Below are 25,432 nucleotides of genomic sequence, written 5' to 3' on the forward strand. Positions count from 1 at the left end.
CTTGCAGGCAGGCTCTCCCAGGAAAGACTTAAAGGTTTATCTCTACTCCCAACTGTAGCTTTCTTATTTTGAAAATGCTGAATTGATGGAATTTGTATCCTATCAATGTTTCCAAGTAATGTTTAACCTCAAACAAAAACTTGAGAGATAATGAGTTGGTTATCTACCAATAATTTTCTGTCCTCCTTGGTTATTCATTTCTTAAAACTGAATTCTTCCCATTATGATACACTTCAGCATGGACTCCCAGATCTTTGGATAATCCTCTCAGATAGCTCTCTTCCTGACCGACTTGGAAATTTCTTAAACTGGAAATTACTTTCATTTCATAGAAGCTTCTAGTTAAACATTTGTAACTGAATTTGGTCTTTGGGTCCGGTATCTTTTTTTCAGTGATTACGGACAATACGGCAAACTCTCTTTTCTTCGACGGAGAATTAGCTGGGTTCTGCGAGTTGTAGAGCCTCATTTGTGAGGATTTTAAACAAACATATCTGACAGGCACAATGACTGATTTCAAGCAGGCTGAAGTTAAGAATTTTGCCCCTTGGGATTATGTTGTTTTTGCTACCCTTTTCATCATTTCCTCTGGGATTGGAGTTTTTTTTGCCATTAAGGAACGGAAGAAAGCAACTTCAAGAGAGTTTTTAGTTGGTGGTAAGCAAATGACAAGCGTCCCAGTTGCATTGTCTCTAACGGCTAGCTTCATGTCTGCCGTAACTATCCTGGGGGCCCCCTCAGAAGTGTATCGTTTTGGGGCCTCTTTCCTCTTGTTTTTTATAGCATATGCCCTTGTCATCATTTTCACATCTGAGCTCTTTCTCCCTGTGTTCTACCAATCTGGGATTACAAGCACATACGAGGTGAGAAAAATGCATCACTAACTGGGCATTCCTAGATCAGTGCTTTTGAAAACTGTCAAAATTCTTCCTCCGAAAATACTTGTTGCAGATATTCTGAGATTTGGATAGTTTAAATATAGAATTAACAAATAAATGTGAGATCTTATTTTGCATTTCTTAGGAGAAGCAATTTCTTCAAATGTTTCTACGGCAAATATTTATATTTTTGAGGAGTCAAATCATGCAGTTGAAATTTTAGGAACATAGTACAAATCTTGTTTGCTGGGCACTTTTCTAACTGTTTTGGGGAAATACGATGGCCTAGGGGATAGAGCACAGGCCTAGAAGGCGGAAGGACCTGGTTTCTAATCCTGGCTCTGCAACTTGTCTTCTGTGTGATCTTGGACAAGTCACTTCACTTCTCTGTACCTCAGATGCATCATCTGCAAAATGGGGATTAAGACTGTGAGCCCCTTCTGGGACAGGGACTGTGTCCAGCCTTATTAGCTTGTATCTACCCCGGCGTTTAGAACAGTGCTTGACACATAAATGTCATCATAAGTGATACATAAGCAAAAACTTCTCATTCTCGGTTTCTCACCTCACCCCCTCCTACCTCACCTCCCTTCTCTCCTTCTCCAGCCCAGCCCACACCCTTCACTCCTCTGCCAATAACCTCCTCATTGTACCTCGTTCTTGCCTGTCCCGCCGTCAACCCCCAGCCCACGTCCTTCCCCTGGCCCGGAATGCCCTCCCTCCACACATCTACCAAGCTAGCTCTCTTCCTCCCTTCAAAGCCCTACTGAGAGCTCACCTCCTCCAGGAGGCCTTCCCAGACTGAACCCCCCTTTTCCTCTCCTCCTCCCCATCCCCTCTGCCCTACCTCCTTTCCCTCCCCAGAGCACTTGTATATATATTTGTACAGATTTTATTACTCTATTTATCTTACTTGTACATATTTACTATTCTATTTATTTTGTTAATGATTTGCATACAGCTTTAATTATATTTGTTCTGACTATTTTGAAACCTGTCTACATGTTTTGTTTTGTTGTCTGTCTGCCCCTTCTAGACTGTGAGCCCACTGTTGGGTAGGGACTGTCTCTATATGTTGCCAACTTGTACTTCCCAAGTGCTTAGTACAGTGCTCCGCACACAGTAAGCGCTTAATAAATATGATTGATTGATTGATTGTTCTGCACACAGTAAATGCTCAATAAATACAACCGAATGATTAAGTGCTTAACAAATACCATGATTGTGATTATTATTATTATTACTTTGCAATAAATCTTTCTGAATATCCAGGTTTGGGCCCAGTTTTGGACCTGTTGTTGTGGAGCACACCCTTGAACGAGAATCATACTTTGACTGTATTCCTTCAGTAGAAAACCACAAGTTGGGGATCTTCCTCCCAAGCTTGTTGTCTTTCCCATCTCTCTCAGAGACCCTGAGAACTAGATGGGATGAGGAGAGGTTGCAGATCTAGGGAGTTTGGAGTTCAAAGTTGCTGGGCATTTTGGGACTCCTGTGCTACAAATCTCAATAAATCTCAGGATGCTGGGGGACCTAAACTCAGTATGCTTGGCACTGGTGTCACTCTGGATGTGCAAGCCCAAGGAAGAGCAGCTGGAGGTTGTTTCAAAACTAGGTTGACCACTTCCAGGACATTTTCATATTTTAATTAAATTTCTCAGCATACACAATTCTGGGATTGTCCTAGCTAAACTTGAACATATGTTCATTTTACTCAAAGGATGCAGTTTCTCCTGTTAGTGAAATTCCAATCAATCTAACTATCTTCCTGAGACATTAGATGGAAACACATAACACCATGTAGAAAACTAAATCTGGAAGTTGGGAATCACAAGATTTAAAGAAAGAGGAATGGTAAAAGGAGTGGGAAAAATTCACTTATAAAAAATACCTGCCTACATATTCTCCAGGGTCCTGTATCTATCTTTGTATCCCTAATAATAGATCAGGTGCCCAGGTGGAAAGCGAAAATGATATGGAACAAAGACAGAAACCAAGATGCAGAGGCAGTGGATAATAATAATGAATAATTTTGAACTTTGTTAAGTGCTTCCTATGTGCCAAACACTGTACTACGTGCCCAGATAGATACAAGATTATCAGGTTAGATGTAGTCCCTGCCCTACACGGGACTCATACTCTAGGGAGGAGAGAGGACAGATATTTAATCCCCATTTTACAGATGAGGAAGGTGAAGCACAGTGAAGTATAGTCACTTGCCCAAAGTCACCCAGCAGGCAAGTTGGAGAGCTGGAATTAAAATCAATTAATTGATCAATCAATGGGCTTTCTTGAGCACGTACGCTGTGCACAGTACTGTACTAAATGCTTGGAAAAGTACAATGTAACAGAATTGGCAGAAGCAAACCTAGTTCCTCTGATTCCCAGGCCTGTGTTCTTTCAACTAGGTCATGTTGCTTTGCTGTAGTGGAATGGGATGGGCAGAAACCAATCAATCAGTCAAATTTATTGAGCATTTACCGTGTGCGGACCACTATATTAAGTGCTTGGGAGAGTACAATATAACAGTATATCGGACACATTCCCAGCCCATAATGAGCATAGAAGCTACTGAGCCATGGAGCCATTATCCCATGCAAAAAACACCTAGCATGTGTTTCCCCCCTCTTCCATGCCTCTGGAAAGTGTACCAGAGCCCTTGATGCCTTGAAAGATTTTTACAGTAGCTGGACATTAAACAGGACAAAAGTGTATTGAAAAAGACATTTTTTCATAGAGATGCATAGGAATGGAGTGATAGGCATTTTTTATAAAGCTTCCACTGGTGACTGGGATACCGGGTGATGTGTAATTAGCAGTTTTATTTTTACAAAGATTGACCCAATTTATACTGCATCAAATGAAATCAGCATCAGGCAAAATAATAGGTTTTTTATTCAGTGTATGCCAAAGTGTTGGGACATTCTGTATCTCTCTCAAACAGTACAGTGCTCTGCACACTATAAGTGCTCAATAAATACCATTGACCGATTGATTGGAATCAACGCTGGGGTAGATACAAAATAATAAGACCACCTAAGACCCTGCCTTACATAGATGCAAAGAGGGATTTTTAAAATATATTTATTAAGTGCTTGCTATATTCTAGACACTGTACTAAGTGCTGGGGTAGATGCAAGTTAGTTGGATATGGTCCCTGTCCCATATAAGTGACATAAATAAGATGAGACTAACATTTTCAGAAATAATTCTATCAATTATTGATAATTGGGTATGGGTTATCAGTAACTAATATGATTTCTGAAAAGATTACATAATTTTCAAAGGATGAATACCTACCTTAACTGTCTTATATAATGAGTGGACTTAACTCTTGGAAAAACCTCTGAGCTTAATTACTTTGGAGCCCCAAAGTAATTGGGCATAGGGATATCACAGACTAATAAAAGGTTGGATGGCTTAGTAGAAAGAGCACAGGCTCGGGAGTCAGAGGTCACAGGTTCTAATCCTGACTCCACCATTTATCAGCTGTGTGACTTTGGGCAATTCACTTAACTTCTCTGTGCCTTAGCTACCTCAGCTGTCAAATGGGGATTAAGACTGTGAGCCCCTCGTGGGACAACCTGATTACCTTGTATCTGCCCCAGTGCTTAGAAAAGTGCTTGGCACATCGTAAGCACTTAACAAATACCATCCTTATTATTATTATAATCAAAAATATTTAGTTGCAGCTTAGGAATCCTATAGCAAATTTTGTTTGTGTGCCTGAACTATCCTTTTAAAAATTTCAGAACTTACTTTTGATTTGTTTAACCAGCCATTTAGGAAGCTAAAGTTTGACTAATTGTTTTTCTCCTGATTTCTCTAACTTTAACATTTTTCACTTATCCTCTATGTTTTCTCTAGTATTTACAATTGAGATTTAACAAGCTCGTTCGTTTTGCGGCTACATTCATCTACATAGTGCAAACGGTAAGCACAATTTTGAAGACTGGAGCAGTTGTTTTGGGGATTTAGTGGTTTGTTGAGCTATATAGAATTTGGATGATGCATTTTGGTTTGGAGGGAGCTCTTTTTTCAACTGGAGAACAGCTGTGTGTGTGACAGACACAGTTTGACCCATAGGAACTCATCAAATTTGACTTTGCCAAGAATATTCAATGTGTCATTGACTTTTCAGAAATTAGACCTTGGAATTGTGGTTATAGAAAATTTTAGACTATACAGACCAAAACTTACAATTATTTATTGATCAACTCAGATACAAACGTTGTCTTAGAGTTCATTTTTCATTGTTAACCATAAGATAATGGAGTTATCAATGTAATGATTTAAGCTTAGGTATATTATATACCTTCCCAAGTAGCAGAACCATGAAGAGAAATCACAGAGATTGAGAGTGTCCACTGCTGGAAATGATACTTTGAATTTGAATGCCAAACCTTTTTGCTTTCCAGTATAATTTATTCATTTAAAATTCCAACCTCCTCCTTAGGAATGGATTCAATACATTTGTTTTGAATAATTCCAAAGAATACAAGGTCAGAGATTATTTCACTTACTGCCAAAATCCTTCACATCAAACAGAAAATTCTTCCTATTGGCTTTAGAGCCCTCAATCACCTTGACCCCTCCTACATTACCTCACTGATTTGTCAGTACAACCCAAACTGCACACTTTGTTCCTCTAATGCCAAACTCCTCACTTGTACCTCAATCCTGTCTATCTTGCTACCAACTCCTCACGTAGGTCCTGCCTCTGGCCTGGACCTCTCTCCTCCTTCACGTATGACAGATCATCACTCAACCCACCTTCAGAGCCTTATTAAAAGAACATGTCCTCCAAGAGGCCCTCACCGACTAAGCCCTCATTCACTCAGTCTCCCTCCTGCCTTGCCCTTGAACTTGGATATCATCCTTTATTCACCTCACCCTTAGTCCCCAGCGCTTGTGTACGTATCTATAATTTATTCATATTAATGTTTGTCCCCCCTTTTAGACCATAAACTCCTTGAGGGCAAGGAACATATCTATTAACTCTGGTAAACATGGATCAACACAACAACCTAAGCTCAAGTATATAAAATGCCTCTCCAAATAGCAGAGCCATGAAAAGAAACCACAGAAATTGAGAGTCCACTGATGAAATCATAACTTCCAAGTGCTTGGTAAAGTGTTCTACACACAGCAGGCACCCATAAAAACAACTGATTGATTGGTTGATTGATTCCCCACTGCACTTTGCTCCTTTAGGTTCTCTACACAGGTGTGGTGGTTTATGCTCCAGCTTTGGCTCTTAACCAAGGTGAGTTGATGAATAATTCTTGTGCAGGGTTCCAACTGCAATTCATTTCACTCTAATAAGTAGAAGTCATGAGTGAGTAGGGGTTGAATCTAGGACAACTGTTTTGGGAGAGGAAAGAGGTAGTTTAGTCCAGAGGCAAGATAGCCCAATTATATGCCCAGGAGGAGTGTATATTTTTGCAGGACTAAGTAAGGGTAGAAACAGCAATGATAATAGTCCCAGCCTCTATTGCTATTCATGCAGGTAAGTACCTAGAGAGTCTACCGCTGATAATTTCTATAGATACAGGTTATCTATTCCTGTTTCCCAGCCAGGCTGGTTACTACAGAAGCAGTAACCCATAATTGCCATGGTCCCAGGCTGAGCTGGGTTGGAAAGAAGTCAGCTCTTTGTTCTTCTTTTCCTCCAACCAACCTAAGCAGGGACAGTCCCTAAAACCATTTCTGTCATGGGGTCTGCAGCCTGGAACAGGTTCAGCTGTGGCCTTGAAACAAGGTTAAAAAGCAACACTGGGGGAGGGGAGAGGAGGATAGAGAGGGATGGTGGGTATGAAGCTGGGGATGTAGAGGGTTGGGGTGAGTTTGGGGAAATAGAAAAATAACTGTAAAATCAATGAGGAGGGGCAAGTGTGGGAAAATATAAACAGAGGCTGGGGACAGGGGTGGAACAGGAGAACCTTGAGGCAGTTACTTGATTCCCAGATTGAGATACCATAGAGAGACAACCAGACTATTTAAGCTCCCCTGTACCCTGTTACCATAGGGTCCTCTCCTGATCTGCCAAGTCCCACCCTGCTCTGTGTCCAGAAAGTTTAGTGGATTAAATGTGTCCTGCTGAAGGAAATGTCAATCCTCCATTGGATTCTCCTCTAGAAGGTGGAGTGGAGGCATCATTTCTGTGTCTGCAACCTTTCCAACATCCTGTGTCACGTTCTATGGGCTTGTCTTCAAAAACTGTGTTATTGTCCTGCCTGCCGAAGTTCCAGTCTGAGAGAAGAGGGAGTAAAAGAGAAAGCAGGAGATATCTTGGGGCAGCATCCTCTCTCCCTGAACCTCCTTGGAGGGAAACCCTGCTGTAACATAATCAGTGCCTTTCTTCTGGAGGGAGAATAAGAAATGTTTCTACAGAGAGGTGTCCTCACACTCTAAGATGGAGGACACTACAGTTAACTTCATTTTAAGATATAGAACAATCTTAATCACACTTAAAGGATGATTTGAAAAGGGAGCAGTGATGGGGTAAACAGTAAATGAAAAGTGATTTAAAACAAACATTGAGTTGATAGTTATTCATTTGACCTTTACCCAATTTGTGTGCTTTAGTAGGAAATACTGTTGGGAGAAAAAGCTTTTACTGCTTCTATAGACAGACTGGGGTTACCCCCACATCTAGACTGTAAGCTCATCATTAGCAGGGAATATGCCTACCAATTTTGTTATAAACTCCCAAGCATTTAGTTCAGAACTCTGTTCACAGCAAGTTTTCCAAAGCCACCACTGATTTACTGTGCTCTGCTGGTTAAAAATTTCCTCCGCTCTCTTGTCTGTCTCTTCTTAATGTGTAGGATTTTGAAATTGTGCTAGATTTAACTTCTGAGTTAAGCTATAAAATAATGTACCAGGGTTGATAAGAGGCAAATGCACTGAGCCCCTCCCAAGAAGATGAAGGTATGAAACCTTGTTTTAATTAACTTGATTTCTTCTGTTGCACATGGATGGTGACTTCCAGAGAGAAACATCTTTGCCTTGAAATTTTGCTTTAATCCTTTCAGTGACTGGCTTTGACCTCTGGGGATCTGTGTTTGCTACTGGCATCGTTTGCACCTTCTATTGCACTCTGGTATGTACCCTGGCTAGATGCAGCACTTGAGCATACAGCCTGATAAGGAGAAAATGCCAATGAGAAAATGATCTTTCTAATCACAGCTGAAATGACTAAAGTACAAAGAATTAAATGAAACTAGGTTCATATGCCTGCCTATCTTGTCAAATTACAGGGCTTTTTTTCCCCACTTGGTACTCAAACCGAAATTTTCATTGTCAGCACAAAAACTTGCAATAACCCTAGAAACACAGTTTTTATGTTCTACGTGTTGTGATGATTTATGAGTTCGGTTGTCATTCTTGCTATGGATGAGTGTTAGTCTAGGGGAGTTTATGGAAAAAATAATCTCACCACCAGCAGTGACCATTATGTCTAACAAAGAATTAACTCCCACCTGGCAGATTGGATTTCAAAACTGGCCATATGCCAGAGAGTGCAGAGAGCAATAGGTGTCTGGGAAAAATCCATCTTTTAAAACTATAACCTTGTTCAGGTGCAACTTCAGGACAAAGTTCTGAACATCATAGCAGAATTTTTTTAACCCCTATTATGTGTAGGACACTGTTAGGGAGACCCTTTAGGGAGCTGGAAAACATTAATCTATCAGAGCATGATGTGATGTTAAAAGAAATGGTCATAAGCAAAAGCATGGCATGGGTTAAGTGGTGTGTTCTCTAATGCATATTTTTGTAACCAAGGTTTAGCAAGACTATAACCCCTGTATTTTAGGAGAGCTACATAAACCAATACAACTCTCCCAGTGGCAGACTGGTGTATATGATGAGGCATTATGAATAAATGGTAAAGGATCTACCTCACAGGTAGTTGGATTAACCTTGTTTCCTATTTACTCATTGCATTCGTGCCCTAGTATATATATCCACATACACATTAATGCATATAAATTTACAACAATTTTATGCAATATGCATTTTAAAAAATTGATTTTTTTCATTCTCTTCTGCTTGGGCCACAACAAATACCTAATGAAGCCATTCTTGTCATTTTTTCCCAAGGATTTAATACATTGCCATAAAAAATCAAAATTGAGTAATTCTAAACCCTCTTGAGTAGGACCCTGTTACTCTACTTTAAAGTTTTCTGCAAAAGAAAGTCAGAACAGTTTAATCAGGGCAGGTGAGATTAAAAACTTATTATCCAGCTAGTGTTTGTGCCAGATAAGTTCTTCAGGTGGATTTGCAAAGAGCCTGTCCATTTGTGCAGTATAGCCTTTCAATTTTATTTTCCATCTCCAGTTTCCCTTCTTTCTTTTCCAGTCAGTGTTAAAATGCCAAGTTTCTGGAGAAGCACTTGTCCCTGTAAATGAGTTTCATGGGAAGGACAAAGCTAGATTATTGGTGTCTTGGGTTGCCTAAATAGTTAAAATTAGATAAAGGAATAGGAAAGGCTGAAAGTTTCCTTTATGCATTTTCTATTGTTTCTGAAGTCCTTCATTGTAAGTTAAATGTATCTTTATACTTTCCAACACTTAATCACTGTTGATTTTGAGCTTAAATTACTCCATTAACTTGGAGAAAAATCAAGCAGGAGTGGTTTATTGAAGGAATTTTGTCCCTTTCCAGGTAGGCTTTAGCAAAGCAAGCAAGCAAGTTTATATTTGGCTTTAGAGCTCCCTAGATAGTGTGACTCCAGAAGCCCTCCCTGCAGTAACAATTCAATATTTAGCCAATCTTTATGTAAGAAATTCTAACCTAAATGGCACCTGAATCCATTTGATCTCATTTTCTTTAATTTATTTAATAATAATAATAATAATGGCATTTGTTAAGCACTTACTATGTGCAAAGCACTGTTCTAAGCACTGGGGTGGATACAAGCTGATCAGGTTGTCCCACGTGGGGCTCAGTCTTAATCCCCATTTTACAGATGAGGTAACTGAGGCTCAGAGAAGTTAAGTGACTTGCCCAAGGTCACACAGCAGACATGTGGCAGAGCAGGGATTTGAACCCATGAACTCTGACTCCAAAGCCCGTGCTCTTTCTACTGAGCCACACTGCTTCTATTTATTTATATTATTTCTACTTAGTAGAAATGGAAATTGTCTCCAGGCAATATTTCTGTTCCTGAAAAGAGGCAACAAACTGTTGAGTCCCCAGTCAGCCTTCTCTTTACTTTTCAGTTTGCAATCAACAGGAAAAACTTAAACAAATCAAATAAAAATTTCCAGTGCATTCAAGGCCAGTTTTGAGTTCATAGGGAGGCCTGGTAGGGAGGAGGAGGGGACCGTTATTTTTAGCATGGAACAACTGCCACATCAGAAACAACAAAGAGGGAGAGGCAAAGACGCATTGATACGATGTCATCAAAGGCAGATCCTTCCGGCCGATGTTGCTCTGTGTTTGGCTGACTTTTCAAGATTAAAGCGGGCTGATTCTACTTAATGCTCTTTAGAAAATAAGCATTTTGAGGGAAGAAAAGAGGTTGCAATAACAGTAAGGGGCAAAGGAATTATGAAATCATTATCCTATTTTTCAGTTTGTATTTAACTAAAACAAAATCCCAATTAATCTGTCCTACTGAGAGATTTGTCCAATACAGAATAATATAAACGATTTGCAATCCACTAAGTGAATAAATTTGTGGGTTTTCGTATGATAATCTATTTTATAAGCATATATTTAAATAATCTCACAAGAATGTACATCATCAGTGGGTTTTTTTTTAGTCCTTACTATGGGCAGAGCACTGTAATAATAATAATAATAATAATAATAATGGTGGTATTTGTTAAGTGCTTACTATGGGTCAAACACTGTGCTGTACAAAGTGCTTGGTGAGGACTAATAATAATAATAATGATGGCATTTATTAAGCACTTCTTATGTGCAAAACATTGTTCTAAGCACTGGGTAGGTTACAAAGTGATCAGATTGTCCTAAGAGGGCAACCTAATGACTAATGAAGAAAAGTCCTCAGAGCTCTTGGAGCCTTTATTATCAATTAATAAATTTGTGGTATTCATTCGTTATAATTAGAAAACCCATCATCACGGCCCTCAGTTTTGAGGATGAAATAAAATTGTGTTATTTTTCTTTGTTGTAGGGAGGACTGAAAGCTGTGGTCTGGACAGATACATTTCAAATGGTTGTCATGATAGTGGGCTTCTTAACAGTTCTCATACAAGGAACTGCTTATAATGGTGGGCTTGAGAATGTATTGGACAGATCACGCAATGGATCACGGTTAGAAATTTTTGAGTAAGTTGCATGCCATATCTATGTGTTCATGTCTTAATGGGTGAAAGATTTCCCATCTCAACTTAAAATTGTAATTTGGAAGCAAGAGTGAAAAAACTTATACCCTCTCCTCTCTCTGACCAGCTTTGATGTAGATCCCTTGAGACGTCATACCTTTTGGACAATTTCAATTGGAGGAACCTTTACCTGGTTAGGGATCTATGGTGTTAATCAGTCTACAATTCAGAGGTGTATATCTTGTAAGACAGAAAGACAAGCTAAAATGTAAGTTGTGCAACATACCTACCCCCAAAGTGATCCAAATGTAATGGCAGTATGCTAATGTTTTTGGAATTAAGTCTCTTTTTCATGGTTCAGCTCACAAATATATGAAAATCTGGTAGAAAATCTCTTTTTTCTATGTTATAATAATGATATTTTTTGAACACCTAATGAATGCATTGCTTTGTACAGCCCTTGGAAAGTGTAACAGAAGCGTAAATCCTATTTTCTGTCTGCAGGGAAGTTAACTCTCTAATGGAAGTAAAAGACATAATGATGATGATAATTGTGGTATTTATTAAGCGTTTACAATGTACCAGGCAGTATACCAAGTGCTTAAAAAGATAGAAACAAATAGGGTTAGACACAGCCATAAAAATTTTATAAATACTAGTATATTAATATCATATATGGATGTTCTATAATAATGAAAACAGGCTCTATCACCTGCTAATCTAAAATTAAGAGGGCTCATTTGCTGTTTTGCTTCACTCCTAGGAATATGGTACTCAAATTCACTGAAGAATTGAGCACGTTTAAACTAGTTTTACTTACTGAATCAATTCAAGTTTGGATCAGAAATATCCAATTTTGGGTCTTTTCATTCCCGCTTAATTTCTCAGGCTTTTACAAGTGGGTTCAGGTTTTGTAATAAACCTGGAATGCGCAAGGCTGGTGTTCATCCCTTATAGCAATGGAGGTAGAAACAGTGTCTTCAATCCATAGCTGTATATGTGGATATAGGGCAATTTCCCCTATTAGTCCCATAAAGTGGGAGTTTAAATGTGGAGGGAAAGGGTGGCCATTCCAGGAATATAGTGGACATGAAGGAGAGATGCTTTAAAATCAATCTGTTAATGTGTTATTCCCAAACCAAGAAACTGAACTGTGCACAAATGTAGGATCCTATGAGACTTTAGAATTTCTTTGCAGGTTTTTTGTTATTGTTTTGGAATTTGTTATGTGCTAGGCACTGCACTAAATGCTAGGGTATTGGGTTGGAGACAATCCCTTTTCCACATAGGGCTCACAGTGTTAATCCCCATTTTAGAGATGACAGACCTGAGGCACTGAAATGTTAGGTAACTTGACAAAGGTCATACAGCAAACAAGTTGCAGAGCTGGGATTAGAATACAGGTTAATGTCATTCCCCCCCCCCCCCATCATACTAATGAGTCATTCTCTTTATCTCTCTTTCCTAGTGCCCTTTATCTTAATTTGGTAGGTCTCTGGATAATTTTGATCTGTGCAGTCTTTTCAGGCCTCATTATGTACTCACACTTTAAGGACTGTGATCCATGGACTTCAGGCACTATTTCAGCACCGGATCAGGTATGGATTCAAATGCAGCCACTAACCAAAATGGCAAAAATGGATACCATGAAGTTTGTACTAAGGATAGACTTCCCCTCAGGATTTGCACACACCTTAGAGTTACCTCAGAAGTTTATTGCCTTTTGCTGTTTTTCAGCACTGTATGCAAATGATTCCTTAAAATATGTTATAAAGTAAATTTTCTGAGAAAATATTATTTAATTATTTAATAATATCTATTATCTTGGTTGCATTTGTTGCCAATTTCCTTCTAAAATGATTCTCATACTAAGATCTTATTTATTCAGTTGTATTCAGTGAGTGATTATTGGGCAAAAGCTCTGAATTATAATAATAATAATAATGGCATTTATTAAGCACTTACTATGTGCAAAGCACTGTTCTAGGTGCTGGGGAGGTTACAAGGTGATCAGGTTGTCCCACATGGGGCTCCCAGTCTTAATCCCCATTTTACAGATGAGGTAACTGAGGCACAGAGAAGTTAAGTGACTTGCCCAAAGTCACACAGCTGACAATTGGCGGAGCTGGTATTTGAACCCATGACCTCTGACTCCAAAGCCCATGCTCTTTCCACTGAGCCATGCTGCTTCTCAAAGTCAGAAGTTTGAGAGCATACATTTAAAAAGTAAAAGACACATCCCTGCCTTTGAAGAGGTTAGGATCTAATGTGGAGAGACAGGTAGATAGACATTTTATACATTCAGTGAGAGCAGGAGGAAAAATCATTATGCAACTGATATTGGCATAATGCACATATGAATACATTAATGGAGATTTAATGCCTGTTCTCCTTCCTGTTAAATTGTGAGCCCCATGTGGACAGGGATTGTGTCTGGCCCGATTATTTTATTTACTATAGGGATTAGTACAGTGTTTGACATATTGTAAGTGCTTAACAAATCTCATCATTATTACTATTATTAAAACTTTCTCTCCCTTCAAATCCAACAGGCCACCCCTCTTCCCGTCTTCAAAGACCTCCTAAAATGTCAACTCCTCCAGGATGCCTTCCTTGATTAGGCCAATCACCTTAAATCTTGCCAACTCACAATCACCCTTAGCATTTATAAGTTTACACCCATATTCATGCACACATATTTGTATATATGCATATATTGATGATATATTGAGCTATGGGTGTTACTAATTCATTCACTTATTTATTCAGCTATTTTACCATCTCATACTCCTGCTACAACTACTAGAAAACATATTCATCTTCCTCCCACTATGTTTTGTATGGTGTTTGTTAAGCACTTATTATGCACCAGGCACTGTACTAAGCACTTGGGTAGATACTAGATAATTGGGTTGGTCAAAGTCCCTGTCCCAGATAAGGCTCGTAGTCATAATCACCATTTTACAGATGAGATAACTGAGGCACAGAGAAGTGAAGTGATTTGCCCAGGGTCACACAGCAGGTATGTAGTGGAGCTAGAATTAGAATCTAGGTCCTCTGAATCCCAGGCCCATGCTCTTTCCAATATTTGTGAACAGTTTACATCTTCCTGTTTTCCCCATTTGACTGTAAGGTCTTTGAGGGCGATAATCTTGTGTTTTATTTCTGTTGTATTCTGCCAAGTGCTCTGAATGTAGTAGGTGCTCAATAAATACCATTGGTTGATGGATGAATTGTGAAAAGAAATCAGAGGAAAGAGAGCATTATAAGTCTTACTGCTCTAGCTTAATTCCTTAGGGTCCAGCTCAATTATTGACAAACTGAAATTTAGCAGTAAATATATCTAAACTAGTGGAGTTGTATTTCCTGAGAGGAACCAAATTAAGGAGGTAATGCCTTTGCAATGAATTCAAACATGCATTCAATAGGCACTCTTTCCTTCCTTTAGCTCATGCCATATTTTGTCATGGAAATATTTGAATCGATGCCAGGACTCCCAGGACTGTTTGTGGCTTGTGCCTTCAGCGGAACCCTGAGGTCTGTTTGTCTAACATTACTTGCTGTGAAAATCAAACATTATTGCTAAGGCCAGATCCCCTTTAGAGATGATAACATCAACCCTACTCCAGATCAACATTGCACATGGAAAAACATATGATGTTTATTCCCTTTATCAGAAACGAAATGCTTAACAGCTTTGTTCTTCCAGCTCTATTCATATAGGGGCTTGGAGTATGTTTGGACAATGAATTTCATTCCCTCTCTGAAACTCTTGCTAAAACTACATTTTTACCACCATCAAAGCAGAGGGAATGTCAGAAAATTGCCAATTCCCATTTTTGAGATAGAACTCAGCCTGTTGAAATAAAGCATTCTCAGGCAGAAATTCCTTTTATACAATCCAACTGGTCAGATATTATGATTAGGAGACAACATAATGGCCCTGCCAGAGAGCTGGACTGTGAACAAACAACTTGCTATACAGTTAGCACTCACGGCATATACCAAAATATGTTGGGGAAAAATGAGTGTCTGCTTTGGAAATGACTGCTTGGGGAGACTCAAAGTGTTTAAGAAACAAGAAACAAGAGAACATGGGGATTAGGTGAAGAGAAAGAATAGAAAGGGAAAAAGCTACAAATCTTTGAGACCAAATAAAACCTTTCTAGTCTTCTTGGATCAAAGGAAAACATACCTCATATGCTTACCGAAATCTCGGGGATTTATGGTGATTCAATCAAAAGCAGGCACCCCAGGGTTAGACTTTGGGCATAAAGTGGAAATGAAGAAAATAATTGCTAGCATTGATTCTTGGATGCTGAAGCTTTGGTGGTGATAATACCTGCCTATTATAAATGATTGAATGAATTAAACTCTTATTGTCTGAGAAAATATTGTGATGACAAAATCTAAGCCTTTACCAGTCTTCCACTGGATAGAGATGAAAGAAATGGCACATTCTAGAGAATGCTTTAAGCAAAATTCCTCCATTTCCACACCCTTGCTCTCTAAAATCTAAGATTTCTCAATGATCTCAGAGAACATATTAAGACTGTTGATCTGAGAGATATCAGAGCAATACATGAAACAAACCCTAAGCAGTAGGTCACTGTGGGATCTTTTGAGGCCTTTAAGGGAGTTGAAAATTTTGAGCAAATAAGTAAATGGTCCCTGCGCAAAAGAAGACAAGAACCCTCAGAAAGCAGGAACACTTCAAACTCTCAAGCCTGTAATGAATTCAACACCATTTCCTGGCATTTCTCTGCTTCAGCATTTTAAAAGCTAAGATTTTAGGAATTTAAGGCAGAAGAAAGAAGGAGGAGTTCTAAGTAAAGTGTTTGGTAAACAAGGCAAAACAGATATTGTCATCTAAAGGCCATTTAATTTTCTAATCTAGACACACAACACCCAGGCTCAGGGCACAGTTGTAGCAAATCACCAATTAGCTATGTTCTCGTCTGGCTTTTACGGTGTTACTTGGAGAGGAAGTCATTGGATGTGCTAAATTCTCTAAAAAGAACCAGTTCCTAACTTGACTTTCAACAGATTGCAAACCTGAAAGGCTCAAGAAATAGCCGTAACCACCATACCCTGCAAACGGTAATGGTGGGAATTCCTATACACACACCCCCGCACCGTAAATGCAAATTTCCAACTAGTATCTTCTTTCAATAGACGAACTGAATTTTTGCTGGAACACCGAGTAACACTCCTGAAGGCATCACTGTTGAGCTGAATTTTGTGCATTGTTGATGCCAGGATGTTTCATTTCTGCTGCATATGTAATGCACTCACCCCTACATCCCCTTGCCACTGTTAATTCCCCACTCTTGTCCTTGAAAGTCTCTGCACATTGTCAGCCTTACACATTCAGCACATTCTTTAGCAGTTCAAGGAATGTCAGTTTTGCAGCATTTAGCTTTGCTTTTTCTTTTCCTGTAGTACCGTGGCTGCCAGCATAAATGCCCTAGCAACTGTGACTTTTGAGGATTTTGTCAGGACCTGCTTTCCAAACCTCTCGGACAAACTGAGCACCTGGATCAGTAAAGGCTTATGTAGGTACATTAGGTGAATTTTGTCTTTTGCCTTGACCTCTGAAATCTATACCTGATCTTTTTAAAAGTCCCCTGTTTCAAATCCGTATCATTTCAGGCCACCATGTGTCCAATCAGGACCATGGAATATGGGGAATTCTTTTTATACTCTTCCATCCAGAAGCAATCCCTTAAACATCTTCCTTTGATGCCCCTATCAGAGTTAGAGAGCTGAGTTTGATGATTATTCTATTTATTTAAGATATTTATGAAGTGCTTTCTGTGTGCTAAAGACAATCTTAAATGCTGGGGTAGAATTAAGACACTCAGATCAGACACAGTCCCCTCTCACATATGGAATCACAGTCTAAGGGGAGAGAAAAACAAGTGTTTTATTCCCATATTACAAATGAGGAAACAGAGGCCCGGAACATATGTGCATGCCTATTATCATGTAGCAGTTCAATGGCATTTAGTGGGACCTAGAACCTAGGTTTTATTCCTTCCAGGCCTAAGTGCTTTCCTCTAGGCCACACTGCCTCTTGTGAGTTCAGAAAGCAGCCAGGCTCTATCTTTCACCCAGTTTGCCTCTTCTTGTTTTACAGAGAGGGTTTGACTATATAACAAAGTCCCTAGCAAAAATGGATGTAATCTAAAATGGTAATTGGCTATAGCAATGATTGTCAGTGGCAGTACAGTGCTCTCCATCTTCCGGCAGTTTCTGAAGGCTCTAGTTCTACCCTTCCCACCTAGTTATCTCTGAGCCATTGTAAGTCCCTAGGCCCCTGTCCCCTTACTTGTTAATATTATCATTATTTTTATTAAATGGTATTTATTAAGCATTTACTATGTCCCAGGCACTGTGCTATGAACTGGGGTAGGTATAATTAGCTTGGACACAGTCCATGTCTCACAAGGGGCTCACAGTCTTAATTTTACATATGAGGTAACTGGGATATACAGAAGTTAAGTGATTTTTACCAAGGTCACACAGTAGACAAGTGATGGAGCTGGGATTATAACCCAGCTCAGTCTAGTGCTCTTATCACTAGGACACACTGGTTTTTTACTATTTTATTTGTTAAGCACATAGTATGTTCTAAGCACCGGGGTAGATATGTTAATCAGGCTTGACAGAGTGTCTGTCTCACATGATGCTCACAGTCTAAATTTGTGTAGTATCACTGTGAGGCAAAGAAGGTGTTGTGGTGAATGATCCCTCAAAAATTTATCTCATGATTTAGTTGTTGGCATTGGGATCTGTTAGCTCAACAGGAAAGAATCCTAGAGAGATGGAGCAATTTGAACTCAACTGTTCCAGGGGAGACCCAAGTCTCTATTCTGTCCTTGAGCAAAACTCTTCTGAGAGACTTAACTGATGAAGTCTTGTAGAACTGGGCCAGAAAAAACAGGGGTCAATGTGCCTATGATCTCTTTCAGGTGTAATATTTGGCGTGATCTGTACCACAATGGCAGTGGCTGCTTCCCTGATGGGTGGAGTTATTCAGGTACTCAGACCTTGTGCTTCACTTCCCCTGTTCTTCAGAGAGTAGATTTTCTTCTGATACAGGCTGAATTTTGTTTCTTTTTTGCTTCGTTTGGTTACCCACATTTGAGTATATTGGGGGCATACCTTAGATTTTGTGAGATCATTTAGAAAAGTCTTTAAAATATATCCACCAAAATACTAACGCGTAAACTAGTGTTGAAAGTTCCCAGGTTAACAAACAGGAGATCCAGATGTAAAAGTACTTTAGAGCAGACATTATCATTATTATTTTTATCATCATCAATTAATTGCTTACTTTGGACCAAACATCATCATCATCAGTGGTATTTATTGAGTACTTACTGTGTTCAGAGCACTGCACTAAGCACTTGGGAGAGTACACACTACTTAGTGCTGAGGAAAGGTACAAAGATAATGAATGAGATAGGCTCTTGCATCCACAGGAGGCTTAGTCTTAAAGGATGTACTTCCCAAGCACTTAGTACAGTGCTCTGCACACAGTAAGCTCTCAGTAAATGAGAATGAATGAAAGGATGTTGTGTAGTGATAAACACATTGTGAAATTCAATGAAAAACAATAATTAAATGGGCTTTGCCCTTCTTCAGTTATCCCTGGTCTTAAGCAGGCATATGCTTCCCAAGATTCCCAAAGGTTGGGATGGAGTTTTCTCCCTGGCATCGGGATGGAGTTTTCTCCCTGGCAGTGACATGAGATCACTGAGATTTGATGGCGGAGTGTTTAGGACTGCAAGTCTGGAACCACCTCCTCCTCACCTCCTCCAGGAGGTCTTCCCAGACTGAGCCCTCTCCTTCCTCTCCCCTTCTTCCCCCTCCCCATCTCCCCCAACTTACCTCCTTCCCCTCCCCACAGCATCCGTATATATGTATATCTGTTTGTACGTATTTATTACTCTATTTTACTTGTACATATTTATTCTATTTTGTTTTGTTAATATCTTTTGTTTTGTTGTCTGTCTCCCCCTTCTAGACTGTGAGCCCACTGTTGGGTAGGGACCATCTCTATATGTTGCCAACTTGTACTTCTCAAGCGCTTAGTACAGTGCTCTGCACAAAGTAAGCGCTCAATAAATACGATTGAATGAATGAACCAGCTTCTGTCTGGCACACTTCAACTTTCTTAATAAGAGGGTGATCCTGTTTCTGAAGCTTCACCAGGCAAATCCAATTTTGTTTAAAATACATCCTGAATCCTCACATTTCTTCATGCTACAGTAGTCCGATGGGCTGAAAGCTGGAGAACACCATGGAAATGCCAATTCTGGGGTGTACAACAGCACACTTCAGTTCCTCTTGATTGAGCTAGATCTCTTAATTGATGGTTGCTTTGAAGATTTCTGGTAGATCAATTGATCAATCTGTCCAACACTCAGTAGTGTTTATTTAGTGCCTATTGAGTGGTGTGCACTATACTAAGCTTTCAGTTGAGAAATAAAAAGGTCCCTGCCCTTATGAAGCTTCTAATAATAATAATAATTATTATGGCATTTGTCAAGTACTTACTATGTGCCAAGCACTGTTCTACATGCTGGGGTAGATACAAGGCAGTCAGGTTGTCCCACGTGGGGCTCACAGTCTTAATCCCCATTTTACAGATGAAGTAACTGAGGTCCAGAGAAGTTAAGTGGCTTGCCCAAGGTCCCACAGCCGACAAGTGGCAGAGCTGGGATTAAAACCCAAGTCCTCTGACTCCCAAACCTGGGCTCTTTCCACTAAACTACGCTGCTTCCTATCTGAGGGGGAGGATTATAGGCATAGTCCACTCATAGATAGGGGAGGAGAAAGGAGAGAACTCAACTACAAGTACAAAAGGGTAAATAGAAGCATAAATTAATGTAAATTCATATGTATTGAAAATATTCATACTTTCCAAGGGTAATCAAAAGAGTTAAGGGTGGCTGTTGGATGGATGTGGTCTGGGAAGGAAGAACTGGTTTGGGTATGCCTCCTCGAGAAGCTGGGGAGTTCAGGAGTGTTTCTGAGATTGGACATGCTATGGTCTGGAGGATTTGTACTTCCCAAGCACTTAGTACAGTGCTCTGCACACAGTAAGCACTCAATAAATACGATTGAATGAATGAATGAATTTGAAGATGAGGATTGGGTAATCTCCAAACATGAGCCTTCTTTAGGGTGGCACGGGATATCCCAGAATACCAGTAGATTGGGCATGTAGGGTTGAAGGTTGGGGCTGGAAGAACTGGAAATGCTTCCTGTCAATCAGATGAGAGTGTATATGTCACAAATCCTGGTTGGAGTTTTGGGCTGGGACTCTACAGGACTTGAACACTTACTGTATGCTGAGCACTGTCCTAGCCACTTGGGAACATACAAGTAAATAGTTTCTGCATTTCAGGAGCTTAAAATGTAATAATGACTGTGTCATCTATCAATCAATGGTATTGAGCACTTATTCTGTTCAGAATACTGTACTAAGCACTTTGGAGAGTACAACATAACAGAATTAGCGGGTACATTCCCTGCCCATAATGAGTTTACTAGTGGCTCTAGAAACATTCCACCTATTTGAAGAGCATATCTCAATCTCTGCTAATGGTCATTTGGCACCAAGTGTACTTTTGGTCTTTGTAGACTGTTCCCCAAATTTTCCCCTGGGAAACCTTATCTCAAAAATGCACCTTTGTAGACTTAACCGACATAAAAGAACTTTGATTTAGTGTCTATAGACTGCCTATCACTCTGCTAGCCACAACTTGGCTGAATGTATAAAACTGGGCTGAAGCTAGTTATTAGGATTCAAGGTCTGAGTCCCTACATCTCCTGACACCCACAGTTACACATTGACACATCACTACAGTTCAATCACTATAATAAACATAATAAATCTCATTAGAGAATGAATAGCCAATGCACTTCAATGCAAGTCTATATACTTGTAAGTCTTAATGTACATATCTTTATATATTATAAAATATGTATTTATTCATATTAATGCCTGTCTCCCTCTAAAAACTGTAAGCTCATTGTGGACAGGGAATGTGTCTGCTAATTCTGTTCTATGGTACTCTCCAAGCCCTTAGAGAAGCAGCGTGGCTCAGTGGAAAGAGCAAGGGCTTTGGAGTCAGAGGTCACGAGTTCAAATCCTGACATTGCCACTTGTCAGCTGTGTGACTTTGGGCAAATCACTTAACGTCTCTGTGCCTCAGTTACCTCATCTGTAAAATGGGGATGAAGACTGTGAGCCCCAGGTGGGACAATCTGATCACCTTGTATCTACCCCAATGCGTAGAACAGTGCTTGGCACATAGTAAGCACTTAACAAATACTATTATTATTATTATTACTTAGTGTAGTGCCCTGCATGTAGTAAGCACTCAATAAATACAATTAATTGATTCTGAGGCATTTAGACCCTCTATTTTAGGAAACATTTTTTTTCTTTCCAATCCCTATGAAGCACAAATTTTCTATGGAAGATTGATGTCCAGTACTCATCCCTTAGAATGATAAATACACTTTTCTACAGAGAAAATATAATCTCTTTTAGTGATGCATAGTACCTCAGTTCAGGAAGATGGCCAGATTCCTTGGGTAGTAATTGAAATAGTTCTCAGCATAATCAATTATTGCAATGCTATCAGACATCGAAAGGCAAGAGGTGTTGAATAAAGTACTGCCTGTGCTAATTTTCCAAAGACATTTTCCTCTGGGAAATACCTGTATTGATCCAAATGTGCATAGGTCAGCAAGACTGTCAGGTAACGTTATCAGGAATTTCCTTATGTAGATAAGGCTGGTGTTCCTGTAGCTGCATAAAATAATAATAATAATGATAATAATGATATTTGTTAAGCACTTACTATGTGCCAGGCACTTTACTAAGCGCTGGGATGAATAAAAGCAAATTGGATTGGACACGGTCATTGTCCCACGAGGGGCTCATAGTCTCAATCCCCATTTTACAGATGAGGTAACTGAGGCAAACATAAGTGAAGTGACTTGCCCAAGGTCACACAACAGGCACGTCGCAAAGGCAGGATTAGAACCCATGACCTAGGGACTTGCAGGTCTGTGCTCTAGCCACTACACCATGCTGCTTCTCCTGCTTCATGTTACTAGATCTGCCCCTAAAGCTACTTCAGAAACCCAGACTAAATCCCCCTTTTCCTCAGCTCCCCCCTACCCATCACTCCGCCTTGCTCCCTTTGCTCTACTCCACAGCCCTACAGCACTTGAGTATATATGTATATATCTATAATTCTGTTCATATTAATGCCTGTTTACTTGTTTTGATGGGTATATATAATTCTATTTATTTACATTGATGCAATTGATGCCTGTTCATTTGTTCTGATGTCTGTCTTCCCCCCTTCTAGACCGTAAACCCATTGTGGGCAGGGATTATCTCTTTTTATTGTGGAATTGTACTCTCCAAGCGCTTAGTAGAGTGCTCTGAACACAGTTAGCACTCAATAAATACTATTGAATAAATGAGTGAATGAACCCTTGACATCAGCACATCTACTTGATTGATCATTAGCAAATTTGTGCTTTTCAGTCCTTTCCTTTATTCTCTCTTCCCTCTGTCATTCTGGGGCCCATAATGCAGATTCCAGAGATGATACCCTGAACGGTAACTGGCACTTAAGTGGACACTGGGACCAATCATGATGAATGTACAAGGACCCAGTTTTACACACAAAAATTAATGTTCTTCTACTGCTCAATGCCAAATTGGGATTGCAAGTGCTCTTACCATTCCCTCTTTCTTTGGGTGGAAAAGAAGTCAGATTTTGGTCAGTGCCATCAGGAAACATCCTTCTTAAACTCACTGGATTTGCTCTTCACAGATTCTGTCAAACCTTCTAGCAAATACAACTTCTTTGGATACTTCTTCCCATGGATAAATCAAATCAACTGACTTCTACTATAATGAACCCCCAATACAACAGGGGCAATGCAGAGTGGCCCATCTACTCTTAGAGAAAAATAAAGGACAGGTTCTATGAGAGTTATTATCAGGAGACTGCTGAGGAATATCTTTCAAATGTAGGTTTTTTTTTATTCTTCAGGGCCAGAGGTACTCATCTTCTAGACTGTGAGCCCGTTGTTGGGTAGGGACCACCTCTATATGTTGCCAACTTGTACTTCCCGAGCGCTTAGTATGGTGCTCTGCACACAGAAGTGCTCAATAAATATGATTGAATGAATCAGATCTTTTTCCTCTTTAACTTCCAATGTTTGATGCTTGAAAGCGGGGATTTGAGAATTAATCACAATGGGGAATTTTCATGGGGAACAACCTAGTGGATAGAACACAGGCCTAGGAGTCTGAAGGTCACAGGTTCTAATCTCTGCTCTGACACTTGTCTGCTGTGTGACCTTGGGCAAGTCCCTTCACTTCTGTGGGCCTTAGTTACCTTATCTGTAAAATGGGGATTGAGACTGTGAGCCCCATGTGGGAAGAGCCCGTGTTGGGTAGGGACCATCTATATATTGCCAACTTGTACTTCCCCAGCGCTTAGTAAAGTGCTCTGCACACAGTAAGTGCTCAATAAATACGAGTGAATGAATGAATGAAAGGGACTATGTCCAACCTGCTTTGCTTGTATCCACCCCAGAACTTAGTACAGTGCCTGGCACATAGTAAGCACTTAAATACCACAATTATTATTATTATTATATGATCAAAGAAAGATGAGGAAAGTAACAGAGGGGGAATGAACTAGAACAAGTAAAGTATAATCCAGTTTGAGGTCAATATAAGAAGTGTAACTTTGGTGTGGCCAGAGACTGAGCCAATAGCAAGAGTGAGCTATGCTGCCCTTTGTTTCCTCAGGCTGCCCTCAGCATTCATGGAATGTGTGGTGGGCCCATGCTGGGATTATTCACTCTGGGAATTGTATTTCCCTTTGCAAGCTGGAAGGTAAGAATTGACCTTCAGAACATCAAATCCCTTTGTGTACTAAGGGATTTCATAATTTGCTCCTCTCTCAAGAGACCAAGTTTTGGGATGTTATATTTGAATGCTGTTTATGGTATTAGTAAGAATTTTTCACATAAATCTAGATCTATTTCTCTTCCTTTTCTTCCCCTTCGATTTTTTATCCTCCTCTTCCCCCTCATTTTTCTTCCTTTTCTTCCCCTTCGACTTTTTCTCCTCCTTTTCCTCCTCTTCTTATCCCCTCTCCTAATGTTTGCGGCTATCTTGCCTGGTTGAGGCTCTGCTCAACTGTGGGGTGTCTGGGAATGTAAGGAATCACTTGATGTGATGGATCTACATGCTGAATCTGCTATGGGACATCTACTTACCTAGTGAACCGAAATATTAAAAAGAATAACAGAATAACCTGGGAATGTTGAGTCCCCAAGATGCACAAAGTTTACTAGTGTGGAAAGATGTGTGGCAAATGGGGAAGGGAGCACACTTTTGTTCACTTTCCTCCATCCTATCATCATTACTCTCTATTAAATATATCTACAGATTTTATAACTTTCTGCTCTATTGTGTTAAATCCCAAAGCTGCCTTAGTAAGGTTTTATTTTGTAACAACATAGTTGAAAAATCAGTTCACCTGGCATAGGATGGTAATGTGGGCTCCTCTTCTCGTTAAATCACCTATCTTTCTTTCTTTCATTAAGGGTGCGTTTGGTGGCCTCCTGATCGGAATCTCCCTGTCATTTTGGGTGGCCATCGGAGGATTTGTGTACCCTGCGCCAGCTTCAAAGTCCCATCCTTTAGTTTTATCAACAGACCAATGCATTCAAGCTAACGGGACAGGGATATTTCTGCCATTGGCTCCTTCTATATCTTCCAACAGGTATTTTTGAATTTTCACATGTGGGTTGAATAACATGATGATAATTTTGGTAGTAAAGTGCTTATTATGTGCTGAGTGTGGCTTAGATACAGGATAATCAGGTCAAACACAGTCCTTGTTGCACATGGGGCTCAGGTTCTAAGTAAGAGATAGAGCTGGAATTAAATTCCCATTTTGCAGGTGGGGAAACTGAGGCACAGAGAAAGTAAGTGACTTGTCTGATGTCATGAAGCAGGCCAGTGGATTGAAACTGAGGTCCTCTGATCCCAGGTCCATGTTTTTCCACTAGGCCATGGTGCTTCTTATGTACTTTCTGCGTGAAATACCTACAGTGGTGCCACATTTGATCTAGTATCCTGTGGTTTCTGGAATTAAATCGTGATTGGTTTAAATTGGAATTGAAAAA

At 39.8% G+C, this 25,432-nt stretch overlaps 1 protein-coding gene across 1 annotated transcript in view; it reads left to right on the plus strand.

Moving 5' to 3' along the window:
* The first annotated feature begins 268 nt into the window (after positions 1-268).
* SLC5A12 (solute carrier family 5 member 12) overlaps positions 269-25,432 on the plus strand; it is a 33,240-nt gene continuing 8,076 nt past the window's right edge. The window contains exons 1-12 of the mRNA XM_038765042.1: positions 269-863; positions 4,746-4,811; positions 6,093-6,144; positions 7,916-7,983; positions 11,032-11,186; positions 11,310-11,450; positions 12,651-12,780; positions 14,631-14,719; positions 16,625-16,737; positions 18,157-18,224; positions 24,045-24,131; positions 24,848-25,026. Coding sequence (XP_038620970.1) covers positions 507-863; positions 4,746-4,811; positions 6,093-6,144; positions 7,916-7,983; positions 11,032-11,186; positions 11,310-11,450; positions 12,651-12,780; positions 14,631-14,719; positions 16,625-16,737; positions 18,157-18,224; positions 24,045-24,131; positions 24,848-25,026 — 1,505 coding nt within the window. The 5' untranslated portion in view covers positions 269-506. The remainder of the gene's footprint in view (positions 864-4,745; positions 4,812-6,092; positions 6,145-7,915; positions 7,984-11,031; positions 11,187-11,309; positions 11,451-12,650; positions 12,781-14,630; positions 14,720-16,624; positions 16,738-18,156; positions 18,225-24,044; positions 24,132-24,847; positions 25,027-25,432) is intronic.

This window comes from Tachyglossus aculeatus, chromosome 22 (assembly GCF_015852505.1).
Source record: "Tachyglossus aculeatus isolate mTacAcu1 chromosome 22, mTacAcu1.pri, whole genome shotgun sequence".
Taxonomy (NCBI): domain Eukaryota; kingdom Metazoa; phylum Chordata; class Mammalia; order Monotremata; family Tachyglossidae; genus Tachyglossus; species Tachyglossus aculeatus.